General features: G+C 47.1%; 1 protein-coding gene across 2 annotated transcripts in view; it reads left to right on the top strand.

Annotated features, from left to right (window-relative positions):
- The window catches only part of dlg2 (discs, large homolog 2), a gene marked incomplete at its 5' end in the record, with an annotated part of 78239 nt that overhangs the window by 42807 nt on the left and 12178 nt on the right, over positions 1–23254 (top strand). For both annotated transcript variants that reach the window (XM_079738536.1, XM_079738537.1), the window contains 10 exons: positions 3954–4007; positions 6000–6050; positions 7714–7838; positions 9201–9370; positions 9935–10071; positions 11161–11305; positions 11813–11954; positions 16833–16988; positions 19154–19388; positions 21607–21709. In XM_079738536.1, the coding sequence (XP_079594662.1) occupies positions 3954–4007; positions 6000–6050; positions 7714–7838; positions 9201–9370; positions 9935–10071; positions 11161–11305; positions 11813–11954; positions 16833–16988; positions 19154–19388; positions 21607–21709 (1318 nt within the window). The remainder of the gene's footprint in view (positions 1–3953; positions 4008–5999; positions 6051–7713; positions 7839–9200; positions 9371–9934; positions 10072–11160; positions 11306–11812; positions 11955–16832; positions 16989–19153; positions 19389–21606; positions 21710–23254) is intronic.

The following is a 23254-nucleotide window of genomic DNA, read 5'->3' as shown; positions in this document are numbered from 1 at the left end:
ATCTCTCATAGATGGACAGAGGAGAGAGTGTTGCTTATGGCATTTTCATCTCTTCTTATGTTTGATGTTTAGGTTTTGGTTGATATATTTCACTGTTCAAGGATTTAATTGTGTTCCATTTTATCACACTTAAACAAGGGTTCTTTGAGAAACAAATGAAGAAGACACGCAAAAATCTGTAGTACATTAGTAGAACTTTTGAGCATAAAATTCAACAGGACCCATCAAATGCCAGCGTTTGCTGTGTGGATATTTATAAGAATGATGCTGGTGAAATATTGATGGGCAGATTTCATTTATCAGGCCACTATACTTTCACTATGCCGGCTCCTTTGAATTATTGAGCAAAAAATAAATCAACATAGCCGACCAGCACTAAACGGATAGAATACAATAGATGAATAGAGACGGAGCAGACAGCTCGCGGACGTCCTTCTGAGCGATGCCACGACGCCAGCGGACGTATGCATTTTATTGTATTGTCTTTTGTACATCGCGATGGTTGACGTCTGCTCATGCAGATATCAACCGACTGTACTTAGAATAGTAGAATAACCCAAACGGCATGGAGCGAACGGGAGCGCACACTTTTAACATAGACATTCACCCTTCTAAAGATGCCCGTCCCTGTCACTTTACCGTCTGTTTGATTCCATTTCATGTCTTTTTCCCCCCCTCCCGTTCTGTGGGTTGAATAAATGATGGCCTTTCCTTTCCTTTTAATAAAATATGTTGTGAGTTGCCGTCGAGACACAACTCTCTCTCACTCTGCCTCTCTCTGTGGGAGTGGCAGTGCCAGAGCCTCACAGGCGCTTTCACGTGCACGCCAATCTTGTCACGTTTCAGACGACGCCATCGTCCGGGGGGGCAGGCGCAGATATGATCCCGGGTACAGCTGAGAATGTCATTAATGCACTCAGTCGAATGCCCATTACATCTCCATGCACCAAACCACAGTGTCACTGCTGTGTCTGTGTGTGTGTGTGTGTGCGTGTGTACTTGTGTACGTGTGTGTGTGTGTACGTGTGTGTGTGTGTGTGTGTGTGTGTGTGTGTGTGTGTGTGCAAATGGAATTCATTTTTGTGTGTGTATGGTTGTGTGTGTGTGTGTGTGTGTGTGTGTGTGTGCATTTTAATTGGCAGAATGAAGTACATCACATCAAAAACGCTTCGTTTTGCCAAACATTTAAATATAGAAAGTCGAAGATGGGACTACTTTTCCAGGGTAACCTTGTTCTTCTTTCTAGTGGTCTGAGATACATTAAAGCAGAATGGATAATGTGACAGCCTCCTCACCATCATACCAATGTTGACCTCTCACTTAGCTCCTCCCACACTGCGCATCCTCCGCGTACGATTGGTCTATTTGGGCCAGGACAACACCACGCTATTTCCATTATTCCATTCCATAATTGGATACGATAGCATGCCCGTCTGTCTGCGACTACTACGTTGTTGAACATTGCACATTATAACTCAAGTCGTATTATTACTGTAATCGTACTCTTGTCAGGAAACAACAAACGTGCATTGGGAGTAAATCCACTTGATTATTCTCCTCACAAACAGCGTTTCACCTTCAATCATTGACCCACTCTCAGCTCCCCCCCGCCCCCCCCCCAGGGGTGTCGCTGAGACGCCCGTCAACACTACTGTTGTAAATCCACCCAGTCAGTCAGGTCACACCTCCCGATCCTCACGAAGGTGTGTGAACGGCTCACCCACGGCCCACGTCTCGGCCTTATCTGATGACAATTCATCAGCATTCATAGTTACACTGGCGCATTTCTTCTCCCGTATCTTATGATCACTTCAGGTTTAATAAGCTCTTATTGCCTGCTTTAAAATTTCAATCTTCATTTTTTTGCCAGCTCTTGCCCGACTGGGAATTTTGTGAGTGAGTTACTCATAAAGCTGAAACTGCAAATTCCTTTAAAACAACTGAACCAAAAAAACAGAGAAACAATGTGAATATACAGCGTGACATTGGCCTCATGTTTTCACCGCCCAATCCAGTGCGGCTTGTAATTTATTAAACATTTTCCCAGGAACAATATGATGATCTGTGCTCTAAGCACAGATCAACAGGGCTTGACGGTCATACCTCAAGGGAATAAGTCATTTTCATATCCCCTACTTCACTTCCAGATGACGCTACAACTACAAAATCGATGATTCTTCTCTTCTCCCAAGGTACTCTCTGTCTAACAAACGGTTACCCTTGGTGCCGTGGACGTCCATTGTCCCGTCCTAAAGCACAGTCGATGCAAGAGCTGTGCTATGGCTTCGGTCAGCACAATTCTTCACAATCCACGATCCCTAAAATCATCTTCATAAAGGCAGAGAGGCTGATGGAGTCGATAACGTTCTACACATGTGCAGGGCTTTTCTCCCACTGCGATGAAGCCCACCATCATCGCAGTGATGAGTTATGCTTTTAATAATCGGGAGAGGAGAAAGCTTGCGGACCAGTCTTCACCCACGTCTGACATGTATCCCCATGGAACGGCTGTTACTACAGGTCAATAGTTTCTAGTGCACTGCCTTCTCTGATGTGTGTTTCCTTCTGCTCAGCCTCTTCTTGATTGTGTTATTTGCATATGTTTGGCTGAGTTTGGTTAGGGCCATTTGGTGGACTTTTAGTCCCTCATGGTATAAGACCCTTTTACCTAGAGTGTATTACAATCCGAAGAGGGCCTATATTTCTAGTTGGCCCGATGGAACTAAAACCCCTAACCTTATGCAAGCTCTACCATTTGAGCCACAAAGGAGTTTTAAAAAAGAGAGAGGGCAGGAGAGAGACAGATAATCTCACAGCGCGCCTCACCCACTAATAGCTGACGGATGGCAACGGCTTTCCCAACAAATGACTCTTGAATAACAGCTCTTACATCTTCTAACCGCCAACGTGGAGACGGATGGCAGTTTGTGTGCGGCCGACAAACACACATCCTCTGGTTCTCACGGGAGCAATGTGTTGACCCATCTGTTTTGGAGGGGGTTTGAACACATCCGGTCCATGCATCGGGTCACGGTGGCTTCATCTCGTACACGGGGCCGCCGTCGCCGGCGCCAGACAGATTTATTTACGCCGTAAACGCTGCGTCAATACGGCTGAACTCGTATGATGCACCCAGTGGTGCAATCAGCAGCCGCCCGGGTGTCTGATATGCAAAGCTGATTGGTAATCATGCATTATTCAGTCTCGCGCGCAACGCAAAGTAGGGAAAGCCACGAGCTCAGCGCTTTGACTTAGTTTGCAGATGCCATTTCAGATTAGATGTTTGTAGTTGTTTTTTTCCCGTATGGAAACCACTCCTGTACATCTAAATAACCTGCAAACAAACTGTTACAGGGGTGATATGATATCACCGGGTGTGTCCACCTAGTTGTGTGATGGATAGATAAGCAACGTGTGCTACAGTCCACTGGCTAGGCTGGTAGATTGATCCATCCAGCACACATCTAGGTGGACACTCCCACTTGTGATGTCACTCAAACACATGGGAAAGGCCGATTTTCAAGTGGCTTGTAATAACTTATCCCACTCACACCTGGTGGCATAATATCACCCATTTAAATCTGCCTCCGTATCACTGTGTATGTGTTGATACACTGAGGTAATGCTCACACAGCGGGTGACCTGTGACCTCCACAGCCCCGCCTTCCCCCTTCCTGTCCAGAGTCAAGACTGCCTTTTGAGACAGGGGATGGTGTTTGTGGTGCTGCCGTCCAGAAAAATGGAGGACTGTTGAATTGTTGATGATGCAGGTCATGGCAGCATGATCCAGAAGATGTCTCTTTCAGCCCCTCCATCCCACTTTCCTTTTGTCCATGCATGGAAAGTAGGACAGGAGTTGGCCCGGGCACTTTGCTGTCGTCACTGACACTTCTTGCAGTGGCTTATCGACCTCTCTCTCTCTTTCTTTCTTTCTTTCTCTCTCTCTCTCTCAGGCAAGCCCCGCCCCAATTGTAGTCAACACGGACACCCTGGAGTCGGTACCATATGTGAGTAGCTTCATTAACATGATCAATATTAGTCTTGTTCTAGTTATCATTAGTTGTATATGAAACATCCCTAGTCCATTTCCCCATGCCTAAATCCCATTGTGTGGGCAACTGGGGGAGAGAATCGTTTTGACGTTTTTTATGATGACAACCACGTTACACACAACATGTTCATGTTCAAAAAAACAAACGGGGTCACCGTGCTAAATAATGGATGGGTTATCATGAATAAAAGACCCATCCATAGTTTTTCAAAGACCCTTCGCCCACTCCCCATCAAAACAAATGCACGGCGCCACGGAAGCAATTACGAGGGACGAATAACAAAATAAAAATAGAGAAAACATGGCGAGCACAGACGAGAGTGGCTGCCATCATGTCCAGTCTGTTCCGTCAACACGTAACACTGACAGGTGCTGCTTGAGATTCACTGAGACACTGTCATCATGTGCTGGAAATCAGACGCCTCTATTAACTGTCAGCAGTGTGTGTGTGTGTGTGTGTGTATCTGTGGTATACATACCTTTTTACGTTCCAATGAATGTAAAGAAAATATAACATATTGATAAATTACAACTGGTACAAAACTCTGCAGCCCGTATCATTACTTAAACCCCCTCCATCAGTCACATAACACCTGTCCTGCAGCAACTCCATTGGCTCCCCATCAAATATCGCATCATTTACAAGATCCTGTTTCTCACTTTCAAGGCCATCAACAATCTTGCCCCTCAGTGTCTTACCGAGCTCCTCACTATCAGGACACCCACCTGTTCACTCTGATCGTCTTCCTCCATCCAGCTCACCCTCCCACCAGCTCGCCTGGTTACCATGGGGTCAAGAGCATTCAGTTGCTCAGCCCCCCACCTCTGGAACTCTCTGCCTCATGACATCCAACACTCCAGTTCCATTATCACTTTCAAATCTCACCTGAAAACGTATCTATTCAGCCAAGCCTACTCCCTTTAAGTCAGTTACATTTTTGGGACTAGAATGAACACCCTGTTTTTTCTCTTGTACACTGTTTTATTATGTTGTTGTTGTTGTTTTTTGTTTGCTATTATGAATGGTTGATTTTGTAAGGTGACCTTGAGGGTCAAGAAAGGCGCCCATAAATAAAATGCATTATTATTATTATTATTATTACAATTTGGTCAACCCGACCCTGGATCAGCGGATTGAAGATGAGGATGAGGATATTATATATTATCTAATAGCATGTACTCAAATGTAGATACAGTTCCAAACTAAATGTGCCCACCTAGCGTGAAGCAATTTAATATATGCTTTAATATATGTTATGTATATTAAGTATCAGATGTTGCCCCACGATGACAGTGTGGCGTTCCAAAGGTTAAACATAATGAATGAATTCATTAATCGCACGGCACCATCATTGTCTTTTCGACTGTATATGTTGCCGTTTTAGCGCTCACTAAATTATGTAAATGACGGTATGAATCACAAACTTCCGCCAGCGGGGGCCTTATAGCATGAGTGTCGGCCGCGCCAAGCATCCGTCCTGCGACATCGCTGTTCCTGTGTGAATGCCTAATGGGAAGGAAGCGCCTATTGCTAATTAATCATCGCAGCAAAATATACAGGCAACCCTCCACCCCCACTCCAAGCCTCCCACTGTGTCTGGCTGGCTCGCAACGCCGCAGGAATAGCTCGCTATTTGATCAATAATTTTAACGGATAAATACATTTCGGGGGTGTTGAGTTATTCTACTAGGGTGAACGTCTAAAGTTAATGACCAGAATCTTGGAATGACTGTGAAATGTTAATTTGATTATTGGTGCCGTAATGGATACTCAATGATGATGTTTTGACATTTAAACAAATTGTTTACAATGTTAACAAAATAATAGGAATCTATACATTTTTACTAGGTATTTTTACTGTTTTCTATTATTCATAGCTCAGATATCATCGAAATACAGATAGAGCCAGCTATGTTGTCAGCTAATGCAATGTGTTTCTTTCTTCAGCTCAATGGGACAGAGATTGAATATGAGTTTGAGGAGATCACACTGGAGCGGGTGAGTACCATCGCAGACACTGCAAGCACCCCTTTCCTGACAAACATGATTTGTTTTCGTTGTTCAAGCTCACCTGTTCATCAAGTCAAACGCAATACACGAAAGGAAGGGATTCTGATTGGTTGGTTCACACGATGTGTGGGCATAACAGACATAGTCCATCATCAGCTTGGTGGCGGGAACTTCATGGTCAGATTTTTTAACGGCATGTTCCCTGTCGTTCACCTCGAATCTGAATGACAGCATAATTAGTTGTATAACTTATTCATGGCTTACAGCAGCTAGCTCGTATGCTAAAAATGAAATGACGCGCCATTAGCAGTACTGGAGCCTGTGGTATTTGAAGAATCTCAACATTATCTATACAGTTTCGACATTAAGACTAACATCGTGTTCGGTTAGGGCATCGTCTTGAAGGATCCAATAGGATGATGGCGAGCCAGAGACTGCAAAACTGCAAAACAGAGCCACCAACAAAGGTCAGCACCACCGAAGGCGGTGGGCTGATATTTAGCCAACCAGGGAAGCCTGCACGTGGATATTATTCATAAAAAAAACACAACACAACCCTGACTCGTGTCCGTGTCTATGATGAGCCATACAGAGGAGAACTGCAGATTTCTTTGCTTTTGTATTCCTTCTCAGTGGTGTAAAACGTGAGCCCGTGGTCCTGTGTGTGTATGGGTCCAGGATGGCCTGTATCAGTGTCCGTGTCGCCAGCAGGCCTTGCCAGCGGTTTCTGACGCTGCGGTATTACAGTACTACCGCCACGGGGAGCCTCTGGGGGGCTGGCTTGGTGGATTAAGGTTTTCCTTATCAAGAGATGCCTCGCTACCCCTCAGTCAGGGCTTTAATCACGCCGCGCGTCTCTTTTCATGCGAGAGGGGCGTGTGGGTGGGATCCTCTTTGACAGCACTCTGATGAGGCTGTAGCCCCGCTCTTCCAGAGGACTGACAGCTCTTTTGGCCAGTAGACTCATCAGACTGTCAGGTTTAGTGATATAGCCATTATAAGGGCCGGGCGTTTTCGCTGACGGTGATGATGAGCCAGAACCCGTTCCCCATAGAAAACCAGAACACACCCAGTTCCTCACCGTGTTACTCAATCATATCAGCACTTTATGATTAAGAGTATTTAAGAGTATCCCCTTGTGCTTGACTCAAACAAAAGCGTTTGGTTGATAAACCAATGCACAGCCACCATTGAATGTTGTACGTCCTGGCACTTTTACATTGCACTTATTCAAGGTACTTAATTGTGTAGCATCTACAGTAGCTGCTATCATTGCTTTACACGGGGAATGGGTTAGCCTAGCGATTGTAATACTTGCACTTGGTTCTATGAACATCTTTACTGTACCGACAGCGATATATTGTTTCACTTCTTATGACAAATGTACTTATTGTAACAAATGCACTTATTGTAAGTCACTTTGGATAAAAGCGTCTGCTAAATGCCCTAAATGTAAATGTAAATGGTTGTTAATCTATTTTAAAAGGGTGTTAAAGAATTTGCTAGCTCTTTATGAAAGTCTTAAGACGTACTCGGGTTAAGGTTAGCTTCAGTGAGTCGGTCCAAACGATGCGGTTCTCTGGTTTGAAATGCCCACCATCGCCTTCCCAGCGGCTCCCCCAAAACTAACGTTGTGTGTGGACCCACCCAGGGCAACTCAGGCCTTGGCTTCAGCATCGCCGGTGGGACGGACAACCCCCACATCGGAGATGACCCGGGCATCTTCATCACCAAGATCATCCCAGGGGGGGCGGCCTCGGAGGACGGGCGCCTGCGGTAAGTCTGGTCCTGGTCCGGCTCTGGGTGGAGGGTCTTAGAGTAGACAGATGTGTCCTGAGTCAGCCCAACGTCTTAAAGCAAACAGGGTCCAAAATGAGCTCCTTGTGTTGGCCACCTGTTGTTTATGTTGTCATTGCTGTCCTGTTTACACTCATTTTTAATTATTTCACTGAAGGGATGTTTTGGCCCTGCATTGTAAGGTGACCCTGAGTGCCCTGAAATCACATTATCACACGATTTATGCCGTGATTATATATATATTTTTTTTAATGTTTGTTTCTAATTTAGAAAGGGCAACAAATTAGTTAAGTTCTTTAAGACCAACATTGTGTTCTATCATCATATTATTTTTTACTGATTTTAAGTTCATTTTACAGTCAAGTGATCAATCATCCTGCAAATTAGTCCAGCCTTGCTTACAAACTACAAAATCATTTTGCCAGATGTTCATGGCTATATTGAACCAGCTGCATGGTCATCATAGTATAAATGGCTGAGACGAGGGAGACAAATTACAAAGTGATCCTTAGTTATGATGAAGAAAGTTAAGAGCGTTATGAAACTTGAGTTAAGCTTCATAAGTGTGTAAGTATTCCGATTATTTCGCTCTGCTTGCCACTTAGTTTGTGTCTGTTGCCACTTTTGTCTCTGTGCGTGTGTGTGTGTGTGTGTGTGTGTTTGTGTGTGTGTGTGTGTGTGTGTGTGTGTGTGTGTGTGTGTCGGGTCCCAGCTGGCTCCACTGCAGGGCCTCAAGGGGTTGTGTGTCCTTGAGTGTTAGGGCATGGATGTTGTATCCCTAACCTCTGGGAATTCAAACGCTGCCTCCCTCTGCCTCTCACCACACACACACACACACACACACACACACACCTACACACACATTTATGCACACACATACACACACAACCACACACACACACAAATACACACACACACACACACACACACACACTTAGTCACACATGAACGTTTCCCAGTAGAGAAGCAGTGGTTCATTGCAAACCTGCGTCCTGAAGCAGACTTAGCATCTATGCAGAAGCCGATGTGCCCTGTGCCCATGTCTGTTCTGCTTTCACAGGAAAGTTATCAGAAAATCTAGTGGAAAGCTCCACAGGGAACCCTTAATCTTGCATAAATATTGAAAAACAGCACTTCTAAAGCGAGTGCTGATTTTAATAAGTATTGAAAAGTCCACTTCTCAACTGAGTGCTGATTTTATTTGAAGTACCCCCCCTTCTGAGTAGATACTGCAGCGGGGGCGCGCGTGTAGATAAGTGTGCGTTTCCAACCTACCTATCCATGTCGCTACCGGTGGATGGTGGGCGGCCACCCGTCTCACTTCCTCCCCTTGCTCCCCAGGGTGAACGACTGCATCCTGCGGGTGAATGACTCGGACGTGTGGGAGGTGTCCCACAGTAAGGCCGTGGAGGCCCTGAAGGTGGCGGGCTCCATCGTGCGGCTGTACGTGCGGCGCCGCCGGCCCATGCTGGAGACCATCCTGGAGATCAAGCTCATCAAGGGACCCAAAGGTGGGAGGGGCTGTCGGGAGGGGGGGCGGGGCTAGTGGCGGTTAGTAAGGCTGCTCAATTAAATGTGTATTAATCTAAATGGTGATTTTGAAATCTGCCATTAGCAAATTGTGAAGGGTTGCAATTGATTTATAGATGAAGATGAATTAGGAATTGATAGATTAATTAGGTAAAGTATAAATAAGTTGAAATGAGTCCGACCGCAACATTCAAATCAAATTACAAATATTACAACTCAGCAATTTCTTTGCTAATGGTGTTTTTTATAAACAGTTAGCACCGCATAAGGTGAATTGAATCGATATTGTGTTTTGAAATAATTCTAATTTGAACTAAAGTTAAAAATAATAAAACCTCATGTGACTTTTAAGGAAAAATCGTGTATAGATAAAGAATTATGTTGAGTTAGAGGCTTCCACAAATTCTGCCTCTTGCTATTGGCATCCAGCTAGCCAAAACTGTTCTAACAAGGGGGGGATGCTACATGGCCTGGGGACCATGCTGGGCTCCATGGCTATGCACATGCTACCTTGCATGCTAAGCTAATCTTTTCCATACACACAGGGCTGGGGTTCAGCATAGCGGGCGGGGTCGGAAACCAGCACATCCCCGGAGACAACAGCATCTACGTCACCAAGATCATCGACGGGGGAGCGGCCCAGAAGGACACCCGGCTACAAGTGGGGGACCGGCTGCTTATGGTGAGGGATCCACCGCCGACCACTGAACTCAGAAAAACAGAACGCTACACCAGCCGTCTCAGGCTCGAAGGGCTTCACAGGACCCCTTTAAACAAAACTCCTCACCCTAAGCAGGCCTATAATGATACTAATCCAAATAAATGTTTTTCAAGCGTTCTGATTTGTCCAAAATGATGCGATATGATAGGTTGAAAAGAGAAATATTATTTTCTGAGTGATCTGATTGGTCGAAAAATCTATAATTTAAGAGCTTTCCACTTTAAACAAAATTCCTCATCCTAAGCAGGCCTATAAGGATAAATATCCCAAACCAAGCTCAAACGCAAAAGGTTCTGTCCGATGATCAACAGTGTCCCGCAGCTTCCCATTATTCGATTTGTTTTGCGTGAAGTTAGCTAAATTTATGCAGTGTGACTTTATGATATGAATATAATTATGAGCTGTCAATTTTTACCATTTTTTTTTCAGTCAGTAACCTCGCCCACTTGCTTAGCCACTTATCCAAACCTCTTGTGAGACCGAGCCACCTCCGATGCACCTGTGAGGCATGCGACGGCAGAGAGCGCCCATGCCTTCCTGCTTTGTCATGTCGGTAAAGCTCAGCTGGCTCCTCAGCTATTAGGGCACCTCTTCGGCGGGGCGCCTTCTTGTTATACCAGCGCCTAATTTAATTACCTCCTGTCCCACCGTCGTGCAGCCCTCCCCAAGCCCATCTGTCATAATCTGGTTAGCCGGCATACAGGGAGGGGAGGGAGTGGGAGGGCGGAGGAAGGGAGTGAAGGAGTGGGAGTAAAGGAGTGTGTGGGAGGGAGGGAGGGCACAGCAACAGGAAGGAGTGTATGAGCAACAATAGGTTGGCTTTTTAACAAGTCATCAACAATCGACCGTCTCTCTGTCTTTGTTGCCCTCTTAATCTCTTTATCTCTTTCTCTCTCTCTCTCTCTCTCTCTCTCTCTCTCTCTCTCTCTCTCTCTCTCTTATTCTCTCTCTCTCTCTATCTGTCCCGGTGGGGTACACACACACACACACACACACACACACACACACACACACACACACACACACACACACACACACACACACACACAGGTAAACAACTACACCCTGGAGGAGGTGTCCCATGAGGAGGCGGTGGCCATACTGAAGAACACCTCGGACGTGGTCTACCTGAAGGTCGGCAAGCCCACCAACGTGTACCTGTCGGACCCCTATGGGCCTCCGGACATAACGCACTGTGAGTTCCCCTTCGCCGTCTTCCCTTCTAGCTAATGAATACCTCAGAGAGACCAAGAACACGTAGAACCATTGTTGTTTGGTTTGGGAGCTGCTATTAGCATCGGCACGATAACCTAGGTTGAGCAAGTGAGGGTAAGTAGATTTTGTGTTGTTTGAGTTTGTTCAAATGAACATGAAGTTGAGTGTAAATTAGGGGTGTTTCACAAAGGTTTGCTTTAATCCCGACCGTGAGCTGTCAGGATGCGCTAATCTACGCTTGGGCTCCTGCTCGGATAATGCCCTGCTCTCAGTGGAGCAGCTAGCTAAGGCAGCTAGTTAGAGAAGCCTCAGTACCGGCCAAACGCGGGCGCTGTCTATCGCATCCTTCTGTGTTCCTTTCTCAATTCCTCTCTCTCTCTCTCTCTCTCCTCTCTTTTTTGTCATCCCTCTATGTCTACCCTAACCCTCGTCATCCTTACCCTCACCACACACACACTCACACTCAAACACACCGACACACACACAGCATTCTCTCCCACCATGGAAAACCACATCTCTTCCCCGGGAAACATCGGCGCCCTGGAGTATAAGTCGGGGCTCCCGCCCATCTCCCCCGGGAGTTACTCCCCCATCCCCAAGCACCTGCTGGGCGACGAGGACGTGAACAGGTTGGACGGTTTTTCCTTCTTACGGTAATTAGTTCCTGCTTTCCTACCGCACCTTCCTCCAGGTAGACGTCGGTGTCTCTGTGTCCCTGTCGGCCCATCACCCGCCTCCACCGTCCTCCACCGCTGTTCCATCTTGTTCTCCCTAATGGTTTAGCCGTTGTGTTTTCTTGTTGTGTAATTTTGAGCGTTTGGACGGCGTGTGTGTATGTGTGTTTCTGTGTTTGTGTGTGTGTGTGTGTGTGTGTGTGTGTGTGTGTGTGTGTGTATGTGAGTGTGTGTGTGATGTAAGAGTAACCAAACACTCGTCATCACCACGACAGAGACAGTAAAACACAGTTTGTTGTACTTACTTTTTTGTGATTGGCTTAAAGTTGGGGGAACCATTTAAGGGAAACTAAACAGTTAGGACAATAACGGACGTTTTCAAAAGAGAGATTGCTTGGTAAGTCCTTTACGGGAGACAAAAGTGGGAATGTACCGTATATCATTTGGAAGAAATTAGCCTCTTTTTCTACTTGACCTTTCAACTGCTCTCGCATTCTCAGCCTCTTGAATTACCTCCCATATGGTCAATGTGAGCATTGCTTGTTCTGATTGGTCTAAAAAGATATATTTTTCGAGCTACCTGAAAAATAAATATTTTTTGACCAGTGTGGCTCCAAATATGGAGCCACTACTGACAGTCTGTCGAAAACTGGACAATTATTCAATAGCTGTCTGCGTGTTGTATTGATTGTTGTGATTTGTAGTACCACATCCACAAAACACTGGAGAGTATCAGTAGATGGTATGCTTTGGGTACATCTGAGGTCAGAACAGAGATGGGAGGCTTCTGCCCCCCCTTTCCCCCTCACTCCTCTTTCACAGCTTTTACATCATCAATAGTTGACACATGTTTCGGTTTTAGTTCTTCTTTTTTCGAGTTGGCCAGTGGAGTTGTTCTAAGCTTCAAATTCTAGATGACGTCTGTAGTGTCCTTCTCTCTCCCTCACCCTGTTGCAACTGGATTGGGATTAGACTGCACAAACCATGATTCACGATCATGGTCGGTGCGTTACCAAGGACAAACAATAACAAGAGAAAGGCTTAACCGGAGAAAGGCAAAACTTTGGCAAAAGAAAAAACTTGGATAGTTATCGATTCTATCATGACGTCTTTTTATTCGTACCGGAATGGAATTTCAGGAATGGCAATAACACTCATAAAACATTCCTGTGTGCCGTAAGGAGGATGCAGCCGCCCGTCCCCGAACCCAAACGGTGAAAGCGGGACTGAGCTGCTGCCGGGGCTGGTTGGCAGATAGCCTGTTTGTTGGAAGGATGGCGAGGATGGGCACTTCCTGTAAATCCTTTTGTTCTCCGAAGACTTACCCCTCCTCCCTGCCTCGTCTCTGTGGCCGAGCTAAGAGGATTAAACATTTGTTCTGAGCTTTAAGTCCTGCGTTACCTCACTAGTGACCTTCCACACCGCCATAACTTGGGAAGCCATTGTTCACATTTAATGGCCATCCTCCCCTCGTCAAGGTAGTTAACGTTCTCCCGTAGTAAGACAGAGGGCATGCGGAGATGTTTGATATAAAACAAGTCGCCGACCTGTGGTGATATTCAGGATTTTAACCGTAAAGGCCAAAGCATGTTGCGACGAGAAGATGGATTTCTACTTGTGGCATGTATTCCTCCCTAGAGGGTAAAGGAAGCTTTAAATACAACAATTTAAGGAGGATTATGATCCCTCCCCACAGTCGTCTCCTTTTATATCTAAATCTTCCTCTTTTACAAGAGAAAGGCTAACTGAACGGTCTGAGCGTCCATGTTAACCACGTTTCCCCTCTCATTCGCTTCGCTTACAATTCTCTTTGAAAACCTGCCCTTTAATTTCCCCTATTAACAAACGACCAGCAGCGCCTCACTCTCTCTGGGGAGACTTTACAAATCTCAAAGAGAATTGTGAACTGGAAAAGGCCCCGAGTCGTACTCCGGCTACGCGTGTACGGAATGAGAGTGAGTTTGGGTGGGGGGGGGGGGATTGATGGAACTCAACTGTTTCTAAATGCCACCCTGAGTCGCTCCCCGCCCACTCTCTCCGCTTCCTCGTCCTCCTGCCAGTCTGGATTAGCTCTCCGTCCTCGTCTCTGGCCAGAAACACGTCAGGGGGTTATGAATGATTCAGCAAAGGCTCTCCAGATGTCTTGACCGTCCCTCTGGCGGTTCTCCTTATATCCCCACAGCAGTGTCTTCACGCCGGCAGTTGATGTGGTTAGTGAAGCGCATACCGAGGCAAATGTGACACTCAATTTGTTGTCCGGAATATTTCAGATCCACTTTGGATTAAAACTCCACCGCCGGTGATTTAGTACCAAATAGTGCTTATTCAACATGAAAAATGCATATCACCCAAAATCGATATTTTTAAAATCTTGCTTAGGGCTGAATGAGACGCTACTATGACCCACATTATAAAGATATGCAACATTAAATGATATTCATATCGACCGATATAATAAGAGGTCCAAAGTGTCTTCATTGAGCAGCTGTAGGGGTCAGGGCATCTTGCGAGCCTACAGGTAGAATTGGGCTCAAACCCAACACCCTACCCACCAGACTGTCTGCCACTGACAGCCAAGGCCTTAGCATGGAGTCTGGGCACATAGGCACACAGATGAGGCCGTTCCAGACGGCACAGAGCCTGGTTCTGAAGCGAGTGGCAAGACAGAGCTCTCAGAAGAGGATCCCTTCAAATCTTTGTATTTCCACAGATTCCTTCAAACCTGTGTATTTCCACGGTGCCCGGTCTACGTATTGTTGATTTGAAAACCTCACAGACCGCTAGGACAGTGCTATTCAGCAGCAGCACATCCAAAAAGTCAGAATTGCACTTAAAAATATAAGAAGAAGACTTGTTAGGTGTGTTTACTTTGCCTAAACCTGGCATTGTCCAGTTCTGGTGAGCCACCATCTCCACGTCTCTCCCTGTCCAGTGCCGGACTCCGACGTCGTGGACGGATGGACAGGGAGCTTAGAGAAATGTCTGTCTGAGTCGCATCATGAACGAGCGGACACTGACTCCACGGCCCGCACGTCAAAACGCTGGCACAAATGAAATGGACTGCGGCCCTCGACCACGGTATCGCTGTGGCTCGGCCCCGCTCTCCTAGGATCCTTAGGGCCCACGATCAGTTCAGTCAGCTGTAGACTGCCAGTGGCTACATAATACACATGAGCACGTGACAGTCTGTCAGGCAGAGAGCTTGCCCGCGGAGGGCATATAGTGACAGTGTGTGTGTGTGTGTGTGTGTGTGTGTGTGTGTGGATGATGTAGTGCCTGTTGTCATGTCCATGTATGCAGTGTGCATTTGTGTGGGTGACTGATTAAGCAGTGTGTGTGTGTGTGTGTGTGTGTGTGTGTGTGTGTGTGTGTGTGTGTGTGTGTGTGTGTGTGTGTGTGTGTGTGTGTGTGTGTGCGCGTGTATGTATGTATATGGCTGTGTTAGTGAGCTGTGGAGTATGCTAATTTGTACACTGCCTATTAGTCGACTCAAATTTAATCTGCAGGAGCAGAACTGTAGCTCCCAGCATCACAACAAACTTTGTTCACGCACGGACGCACATACACGAACACACACACACAAGCACACACACAAGCGCACACACACACACATAGCAAATCATCAGTCGTGCAGATACAAATTCAGTGCATAAACAGCCCTTCTGTGCACTCTCGGACAGTACGGCCCCTGAAACACTGCACATGATTTCACATTCCGTTTACACTGAGAGGCAGGCTTGCACGCCTATGCTTCTCTGTTTAGAGCAACAATTGCTACACAACTGTATACAGCGTGGATCTGGCTCTGCCCATGTGCACGGGAGGGAAGGTATTCAAATCTGAATCCGGTTAGGTGGCGGTGATGATGATGATGATGATGTGATGTCCCTTGAGTGAAGAAGATCGCACAGCAAAGGCGTGTCCTCTTCAGTGTGTCCGAGGATGTGCGCCCCCGTCTCTGAAGCCGTCTCCATTCGAGTCCGTCCACCCGTCTGTCATGACCTCACGCTATGTCCGTCTGGTTCTCTGTCGCATGCCTTTATGTTGTGAGTCTGTTCTAAATTCAACCTCGATGTAAACATTGCTTTGAATTTACTTTTGGATCGTATAAATAATAAGTTTCATAATTTGAAAAGTATTAATGAAAAGATAACATTGAGTATTGTACTCTTCAACGTCTGGGTTATTTTTGTGTCCGGGGTCTTGTCGGTTATAAATAAAGCAGCTGTGATGCCCATGAGCAGGAGAGTGTGTGAACGAGCGGCCTGCTAGCGCCAAAATGACTCACGATGTCTTTTTGCCCTCCGCCTCCCCGATTAGAAACCCATCGCTAGACGACAGCGACGGTCACAGGTTTGAGTCCCAGCATTTCCAGCTTAGGTGAGAACCGCCCCCGTCTGCCCACCGCACGCTGTGTGACCACGCCCACTCGTCCTTCATCGACCCCCCCTGCCAGACCCCCTCCACACCCCCTCCCAGCTTGTTTTTCTTCCAATTTCATATTTCACTTTTTAAATGGGGTATTTTAGATCTGTCATGGCGTCTTTTTTTCCCCTTCGTTTTTTTCCTGCTATCTTGCTCCGTTGCCCGTATTACGTTCTTTCCTGTCTTCCCCCTCTTTTCGCCGCCTTTCTCTGTTTTCCTGAAACAGAAATGTATTCCACCCCTCTCCTCTCTCCCCTCTCCCTTCACCCCTCACCCTCTCCCCTCACCCCTTCTATTTCCTTCACACCAGGCACTAACCTCAGTTCTTGTCTTTCACTCCCTAATCCCCGACTCCTCACCCCCTGCTCCCTTACCTCCCCCCTCCCTCCCCCCCCCCCCCCCCCCCAGGCCTCCCGAGCCCGTTTACAGCACTGTGAACAAACTGTGTGACAAACTGCCCTCCCCCCGACACTACTCTCCCCTGGAGGACGACAAGAGCCTCCTCCACTCCGTCCCCTTCCCCACCTATCACTTAGGCCTGTTCCCCGACACGGACGTCACCAGGTAATACCGCCATTCCGTGAACCCACCACCTCCACCGTCACCAACTCCACCACCGCCACCATTCCAGAAGGACATCGGCTCCTTCGTCATGTGCATGCCACCCCAAAACCCCCCATCCCCCAGCATCACAATCATCATCATCGTCGTCATCATCATCACCACCACCGCCGGCGTCACCCCCACAACTCTCCCTCACTAAAACCCGCAAGCCTCTCAGTTTTTTGGCCGCTGTGATTTATTTATTTCTCCCGGTACGGTTAATGGGAAGCCTGGCGCTTATCTTCCCCCGACACATTGTGCAGGTCGGGTTCCCGTCATTGGAGTTCCAACTTTGTCGTGGCTCCCCTGCTTCTGTCGGGGGGGGGGAAGTCGGTGTCACTGAAGCAAATTTAAGCAAATTATTCCTTGAGCATTTTTCTTTTTTTTTGGTAGCTTGCTCTACTTTAAACGGTGGTTTACACAGAGAACAAATCGCAAGGAGAGGCTCTTCACACTGTTGCGTACCAAAGTGGGACTTGGATTTGACGAGGCTGTTGTAGGCCTGAGAACAGGGACGTGTGTCCTCGGAGAACAACCCTGACCTCTGCTTACAGGCTAACAGCGCTCCATATGTTTTCCATCACATCCCTTCCTCAGGTTGAACAGTGGGACTCCAGGCTGTTGTGTCATCTGACATGCCAACCAGCTTTATAGCCGGTGGCTGTGGTGCTCATGGAAATCGAGATGAGTTCGGCCCGGGTCTTTTGACTTCCGTTTGGGTTCCACTCGCATTGAACCTCACTGTGAGGACATTTTTTCAGCCCGATCTCAACGTGACTAGAACAGAACAGCTTCAATTTCATGCAGCTTTCTTCTAGAAACTGAACGAGAACACGTCGTTAATGATAATTCATATTAATTCCCACCTGTGTAACACCTTAAATGTTTTCTCAAATGTGGGCCTTTCGGGCACATTTCACACAAAGAGACATGGTTTATGTGAGATATGGTAACATTGACAATGATGATAATAAAGAAGCGTTTCCAAAGAGTAAAGCTTTATTCAAACGACACACGTGCAGGCCTATAAATGCGCCTTACAAAACACCAGCAGAAATGCACCGGCTGAGGCGTCTGCTTATCAGAACATACACGTTTTTATGTGGGTTTTGCCTTGCCCCGTGAGGAGATATGCCTGACCACACGGAAAGGTTGATGTCCCGATAAAAAACACAGACGAAAGCGATCATGATGCGAGCCCTCCGGTGCCCTCGCCCCCTGAGAGTTGGATTTCTTTTGTCAGCCTGCGACGTGCACTTATCCTGAGCCACACGTCTTGTATCCCCGAACACACAGCCCTGTGGGAAGCTTGTGTCCTGCCCGTGGGATGAAGGGGCTGTGATGGCTTGGTGCAGATACCCGATGCGCCATCACCGTTTCCAAGTCTTACCTCTTGAGACCCACAATGCTCAAAACAGCCGGCTGCAAACACGAAGGCTTCAACAGCTTCAGTGCAGGAAGGCCCTGTAAGGGAAATGTCCTGCAGTGATTGACGTGGGGACGTGGGGACGATGATGGTTTTTTTGGCAACATCACTGCAGTTCATGTACCTGACAGTAGGGGACAGTATATCACCAGCATAGACGATGTTTGTGGTTGTTCCGTGAAAGGGAGCATATAAATATATATTCTTGTACTTCCTGTACAATCTAATTGTGTTACGGCAGATAAGCATGGTGGCATTTGTCCAGACGAAGGAATAAAGAGAAAAGTAAAAAGTTACACAATATGAGGGCTGTTGGCCGTGTGTGTGTGTGTGTGTGTGTCTGTGTGCGTCTGTGGAAGGGCTAGTAAGAGATAGTACGTGATGGGGTCCCTCTTGTTCAAATTGGGACAAGTCCTCCTAAGTAGAGCACTATCCCCCTGTGGCTCTCTCTTTCTCTGCCTCTCTTGCTCTCTCTCTCCCCATCTCCCTTTTCTCTTCCCTTTTTATCTTATCGCTCGCCCTTCTCCCGGTGTATCACCGAGACCGCCCTGCGTCCGTCCGTCCCTCAGTCCGTACGTGCGCGTCCCGCCACGTGCCCCGCCGTCCGTGCACGTTTCTTCTTCTTCCTTCCCTCTTCTTCCACCTCTTCTTGTGTTGTCCACCCACGGTCTGTCTGGGGGGTCGTCGCGGCGTGTGTGAGCGTGAGCGACTGGTGTGTGAGGATGCACCGCCCGTCGGAGTCCCCCGAGCTCATGTACTACCTGAACTGCGTGTACAGGGAGCCGCGCAAGATGGTGCTCCACAAGGGCTCCACGGGGCTGGGCTTCAACATCGTGGGCGGTGAGGACGGCGAGGGCATCTTCGTGTCCTTCATCCTGGCCGGGGGGCCGGCCGACCTCAGCGGGGAGCTGAGGAGGGGCGACCAGATCCTCTCGGTGAGTCTCAACCGCCTCCCTCGGTCCGTAGGCTATCCGCTCTCTCCTGTGTCATCTGCCCTCGGTCATGTGTCCTGTTTCCTCCCCTCTGTCCTCTCTCAATTAGTCGTCTCTCCTAAGTGCTCTGTCCTCTCTGCTATGTCTCTTCAAATTCCGCTCTCTTCTCTCCTAAGTCCTCTCCTGTGTCCCATGTCCTCTCCTTTTTCCTTTCTCACCTAAGTCCTCTCCCTTCTCTCCTGTGTCCTATGTCCTCTCCTCTCTCACCAAGTCCTCTCTACTAAGGACTCTGTCCTCTCTCCTGTGTCCTATGTCCTCTCTCACCTAGTCCTCTCTCCTAATTCCGCTCTCTTCTCTCCTAAGTCCTCTCCTGTGTCCTATGTCCTCTCCTCTGTCCTCTCTGACCTATGCCTCTCTCCTAAGTTCTCTTCCCTCTGTCCTATGTCCTATCCTATGTCCTCTCTCATCCATTCCTCTCTCCTCTCCTTTGGCCGATGTCTTTTCCTCTGTCCCCTCTCCTCATCCATCTCCCCTTAGTCCTTTCTTCTTAGCCTCCTCTCTTACTGTGTCCCTATCTCCTCTCCTCTCTCCTCGGTCCTCCCTCCTCAGTTCTCTGTCCAAAGCTCCAGCCCTTTAGTGTTCCCTGGGACTCTGAGTAGAGCTTTGTATATGCCAGAGAATCTGACCATATAGTACTAAGCACAATGCAAGGGTCACAGTGGAGTATAGAACAATACATGGAAGCGTATCGTTAGATCCACATTTTGGATTTACACAAAACCCTATCTCAACTTGTGCATCAGGGGTAGAATTTCATGCACTCAATTCTCAAAACGGTCAAAGCAGTAGCACAATTAACAGCATGAATCTTTTTGATTGCTTAATAAAACAGTGTTACCCAAACCATGAACCTCCCACCCCGTACGGGTGGGAGGTTGTATAGCATGCGTTTTCCCACTGACCTCTTCAACTATAGTCCAGTGGCCTAGTTCAGCCCAGTGATGTAATTAAGCTTATTATACAACTGCCGCTAATGTTCTTTTGGCTCAAAGGATCAAAACTGGATATTTTTGGTCTTGCACACTTTCTGCTTTAAAGATATAAATAGCTGCTACAGGGATATAAATAAACTGTAATGGATCATTCTAACAGATTCACAATCGCCTTCTGCTGCATTTCGTGAGCATTTTCACGGAAACTCTTTACAGCCAAGGAGCTGCTGTGAGTCTGACACCTGCAACTTCACAGCAAGGTCGAATGATAATTTGACTGAAAAGCCAGCGGAATGTATACTTAATGAATCCAGAATCTAGGTCAATTATCTTGTAATATTAGGACCACGCTCACACACTCACACACACACTCCTGGCGGAGCAGTAAATGAGAGGTGACGATCATCGCAGCTTGGAACAGGCTCCGGGGCAGCGTTCCGTAGAGCGGAGCAGATTGCGGCGGGCCTGTTTCAGGGCTAGTTCTCTGAACACGGTGTTAAACCAGCCGGGCACCTGTCACCCAGCCCATTTCAGTCCAATCACCACCTGAGTCTTCCCTGATGAAGGCAGGCGGTTAGTGCTCCAGTGGTGCCCTCGTTTTCAGGTCTAAGAATAACCTCTTCACTCTGTGTCATTCTCTCTCTATGTCTCTCTTCTCTCTCTCTCGCTTTCTCTCCAGTCTCTCTCTTTATTCCTGTTCCTGTTAGGTTTGTAACTACGGCATGGCAACCCATGTTTGCTTGTTTCTATCGTTAACAGTGTGTGTGTTTGTGTGTGTCGGGGGGTGGGGGGTGGATTTCCACACACACTTCACACTTCAGCCCCCATCACACTTTTATATGTAACCCAACACACTAAAATCGAAATGTCCCAGATGCAGCTCAATTTAGTGAAATGGGGTGTATTTAACTATACAAACTAGGCCAAATAGTGTGTGTGTGTAATGCTTTCCCTATGGTTTGGATTTATTGTTGGGGTTACTCTTAAAATAAAACGTAAACTGCTTCCAAATCTTTATCGGCCTAGTAAACAGCTCCATAAATGGTATGACATCAAAAGTGATGTTATGTCTGCCCTAGCCGTTTTTTCCTTTTCTACCCCCCCCCTTCTCTCTCTATCTATCTCTTTCTCTCTTTCTCTTTCTCACTCTCTGTCTTTGTCCTTCCTCTCTCTCTTCCTCCTCCAGTCCATAACTAACCTCCCTGACTCTCCTCATGCTGTGTGGACAGGTGAACGGCATTGACCTGCGAGGGGCCACCCACGAGCAGGCCGCCGCCGCACTGAAGGGCGCAGGCCAGATGGTCACCATTGTGGCCCAGTACCGGCCTGAAGGTGAGCACTGACAGCCAGCCAGCCAGGTGTTAGCCAGGGATGCGCATTTCACCGGGTGATACAATCTGTGACTAAATCAAAGTATTTACTGGATTCCACAGTGTTGGGTTAAGACTGGCTGTTTTTAGAAGCAACTCTTTTGGGCTCGACTCTCCGTCCCGAGTGTAAACTACAAAGTGTTCAGGAGCATTTGAAGGGTTGATTTGGGTCTTATTCTGTGGCTTATTTTGTGCGGTCTGAAATGACATCCTTTTGACTTGAACTCCTTTGAGCCAATCATGGAATTACCATTGCAATAGCCGATCATAGATCGAGCTTTCTGTACAGTCTAGTTTTGGTTGTAAACTTTTAAGGCTAGAACCTCATGTTCATCTTCTATATAAAAAAAAAAACACCTTAAGGTGGAAACTGGTTGTGGTTATAAAAACAAATGATGCCAATTCTTTATCTCGAATTCTTCTTACTGTTTATAAATCGCACACCCACTCTGTCTTTACGTGTGTAGTGGGTAGTAGTTAGGATCTGAGGACTACTAGTGTAGAACTGGGAAAGAGGAAAGTCTGGTTATTTGCCATGTTTTCTGAAAGCTCTCTTTACCTCTCTTTACCTGATTATCGATCTGTATCGATCCGCTCTAATATGACAAAACATTTAATCTACACAGCCATTGACGCCATACTGAATTGCGTAACGAGTTTCTCTGCATCTTTCAATATATTGTGGCCATCCTCACAAACACATGTATTAAAAGACACAAATATAATAGAGATACTATTACCAGCACCCACCTAGGAAATCAACCACTGTGGGCGCCCTACAGTGTAAAAACACAGGTCAGATAAGGCGCCTCACCTGATCTGATTATGCTTACAGGAAGTACCGCCAGCCAGCAAAGGAAATAACTCATGGTTAAAAAGCTCACACTGAGCAAAAGAAAAAACGTGCTCCCCACTAAAGCTCATGTGCCAGGCCTCTCATCAATGTCATCTATTATCGTCTCGCTAATTATTGCCGCCATGATTCTATTCCAAGTGCGGTCTCTTTTTATGCTCCGTCGAAGCGAGAACATTTCCACGGAATTTAGCAACGGTGCCAGAAATGGGACGCTACCGTTTTACAGCGTGTCAGCCTGGAATGATCCATACACATTAAGGACCGGAACAGGACGATATTAATTTGCTTAGCGGAGCATCATCTCCAGCCGCTCACATAGCAATTAAACCTAAAGCAAAAAAAAATACAAATAAATGTGTGCGGTCCCTAATCGCTTCTGTGTCTGAAACGGCCACCGTGCCAAGCAGACCAACCGGGCCTGGCTGGCCCCGCTCCCACTAACGGCTCCTCTCTCTTCTCTCGCCCATCAGAACTTGCCCTATGCTCACCATGCCGGGGCCCTTCTCCAGCACCAGGTTTGTGCTGCTGGCACCGGCGGTTGCTCTGTGTAGTGGCATCATTCACCGCTGTAGGGGCTGGGGGTGGGGGCAGGAAAAAAAAACAAGTGAATGACTGCAACTACAGACAACAGCCAACTACACCCTATTTAAC

This window comes from Pollachius pollachius, assembly GCF_949987615.1.
Source record: "Pollachius pollachius genome assembly, chromosome: 6".
NCBI classification, from domain to species: Eukaryota; Metazoa; Chordata; class Actinopteri; order Gadiformes; family Gadidae; genus Pollachius; species Pollachius pollachius.
The sequence above is the reverse complement of the archived record's forward strand: the minus strand, read 5'-3'. Positions and strand labels throughout refer to the sequence as shown.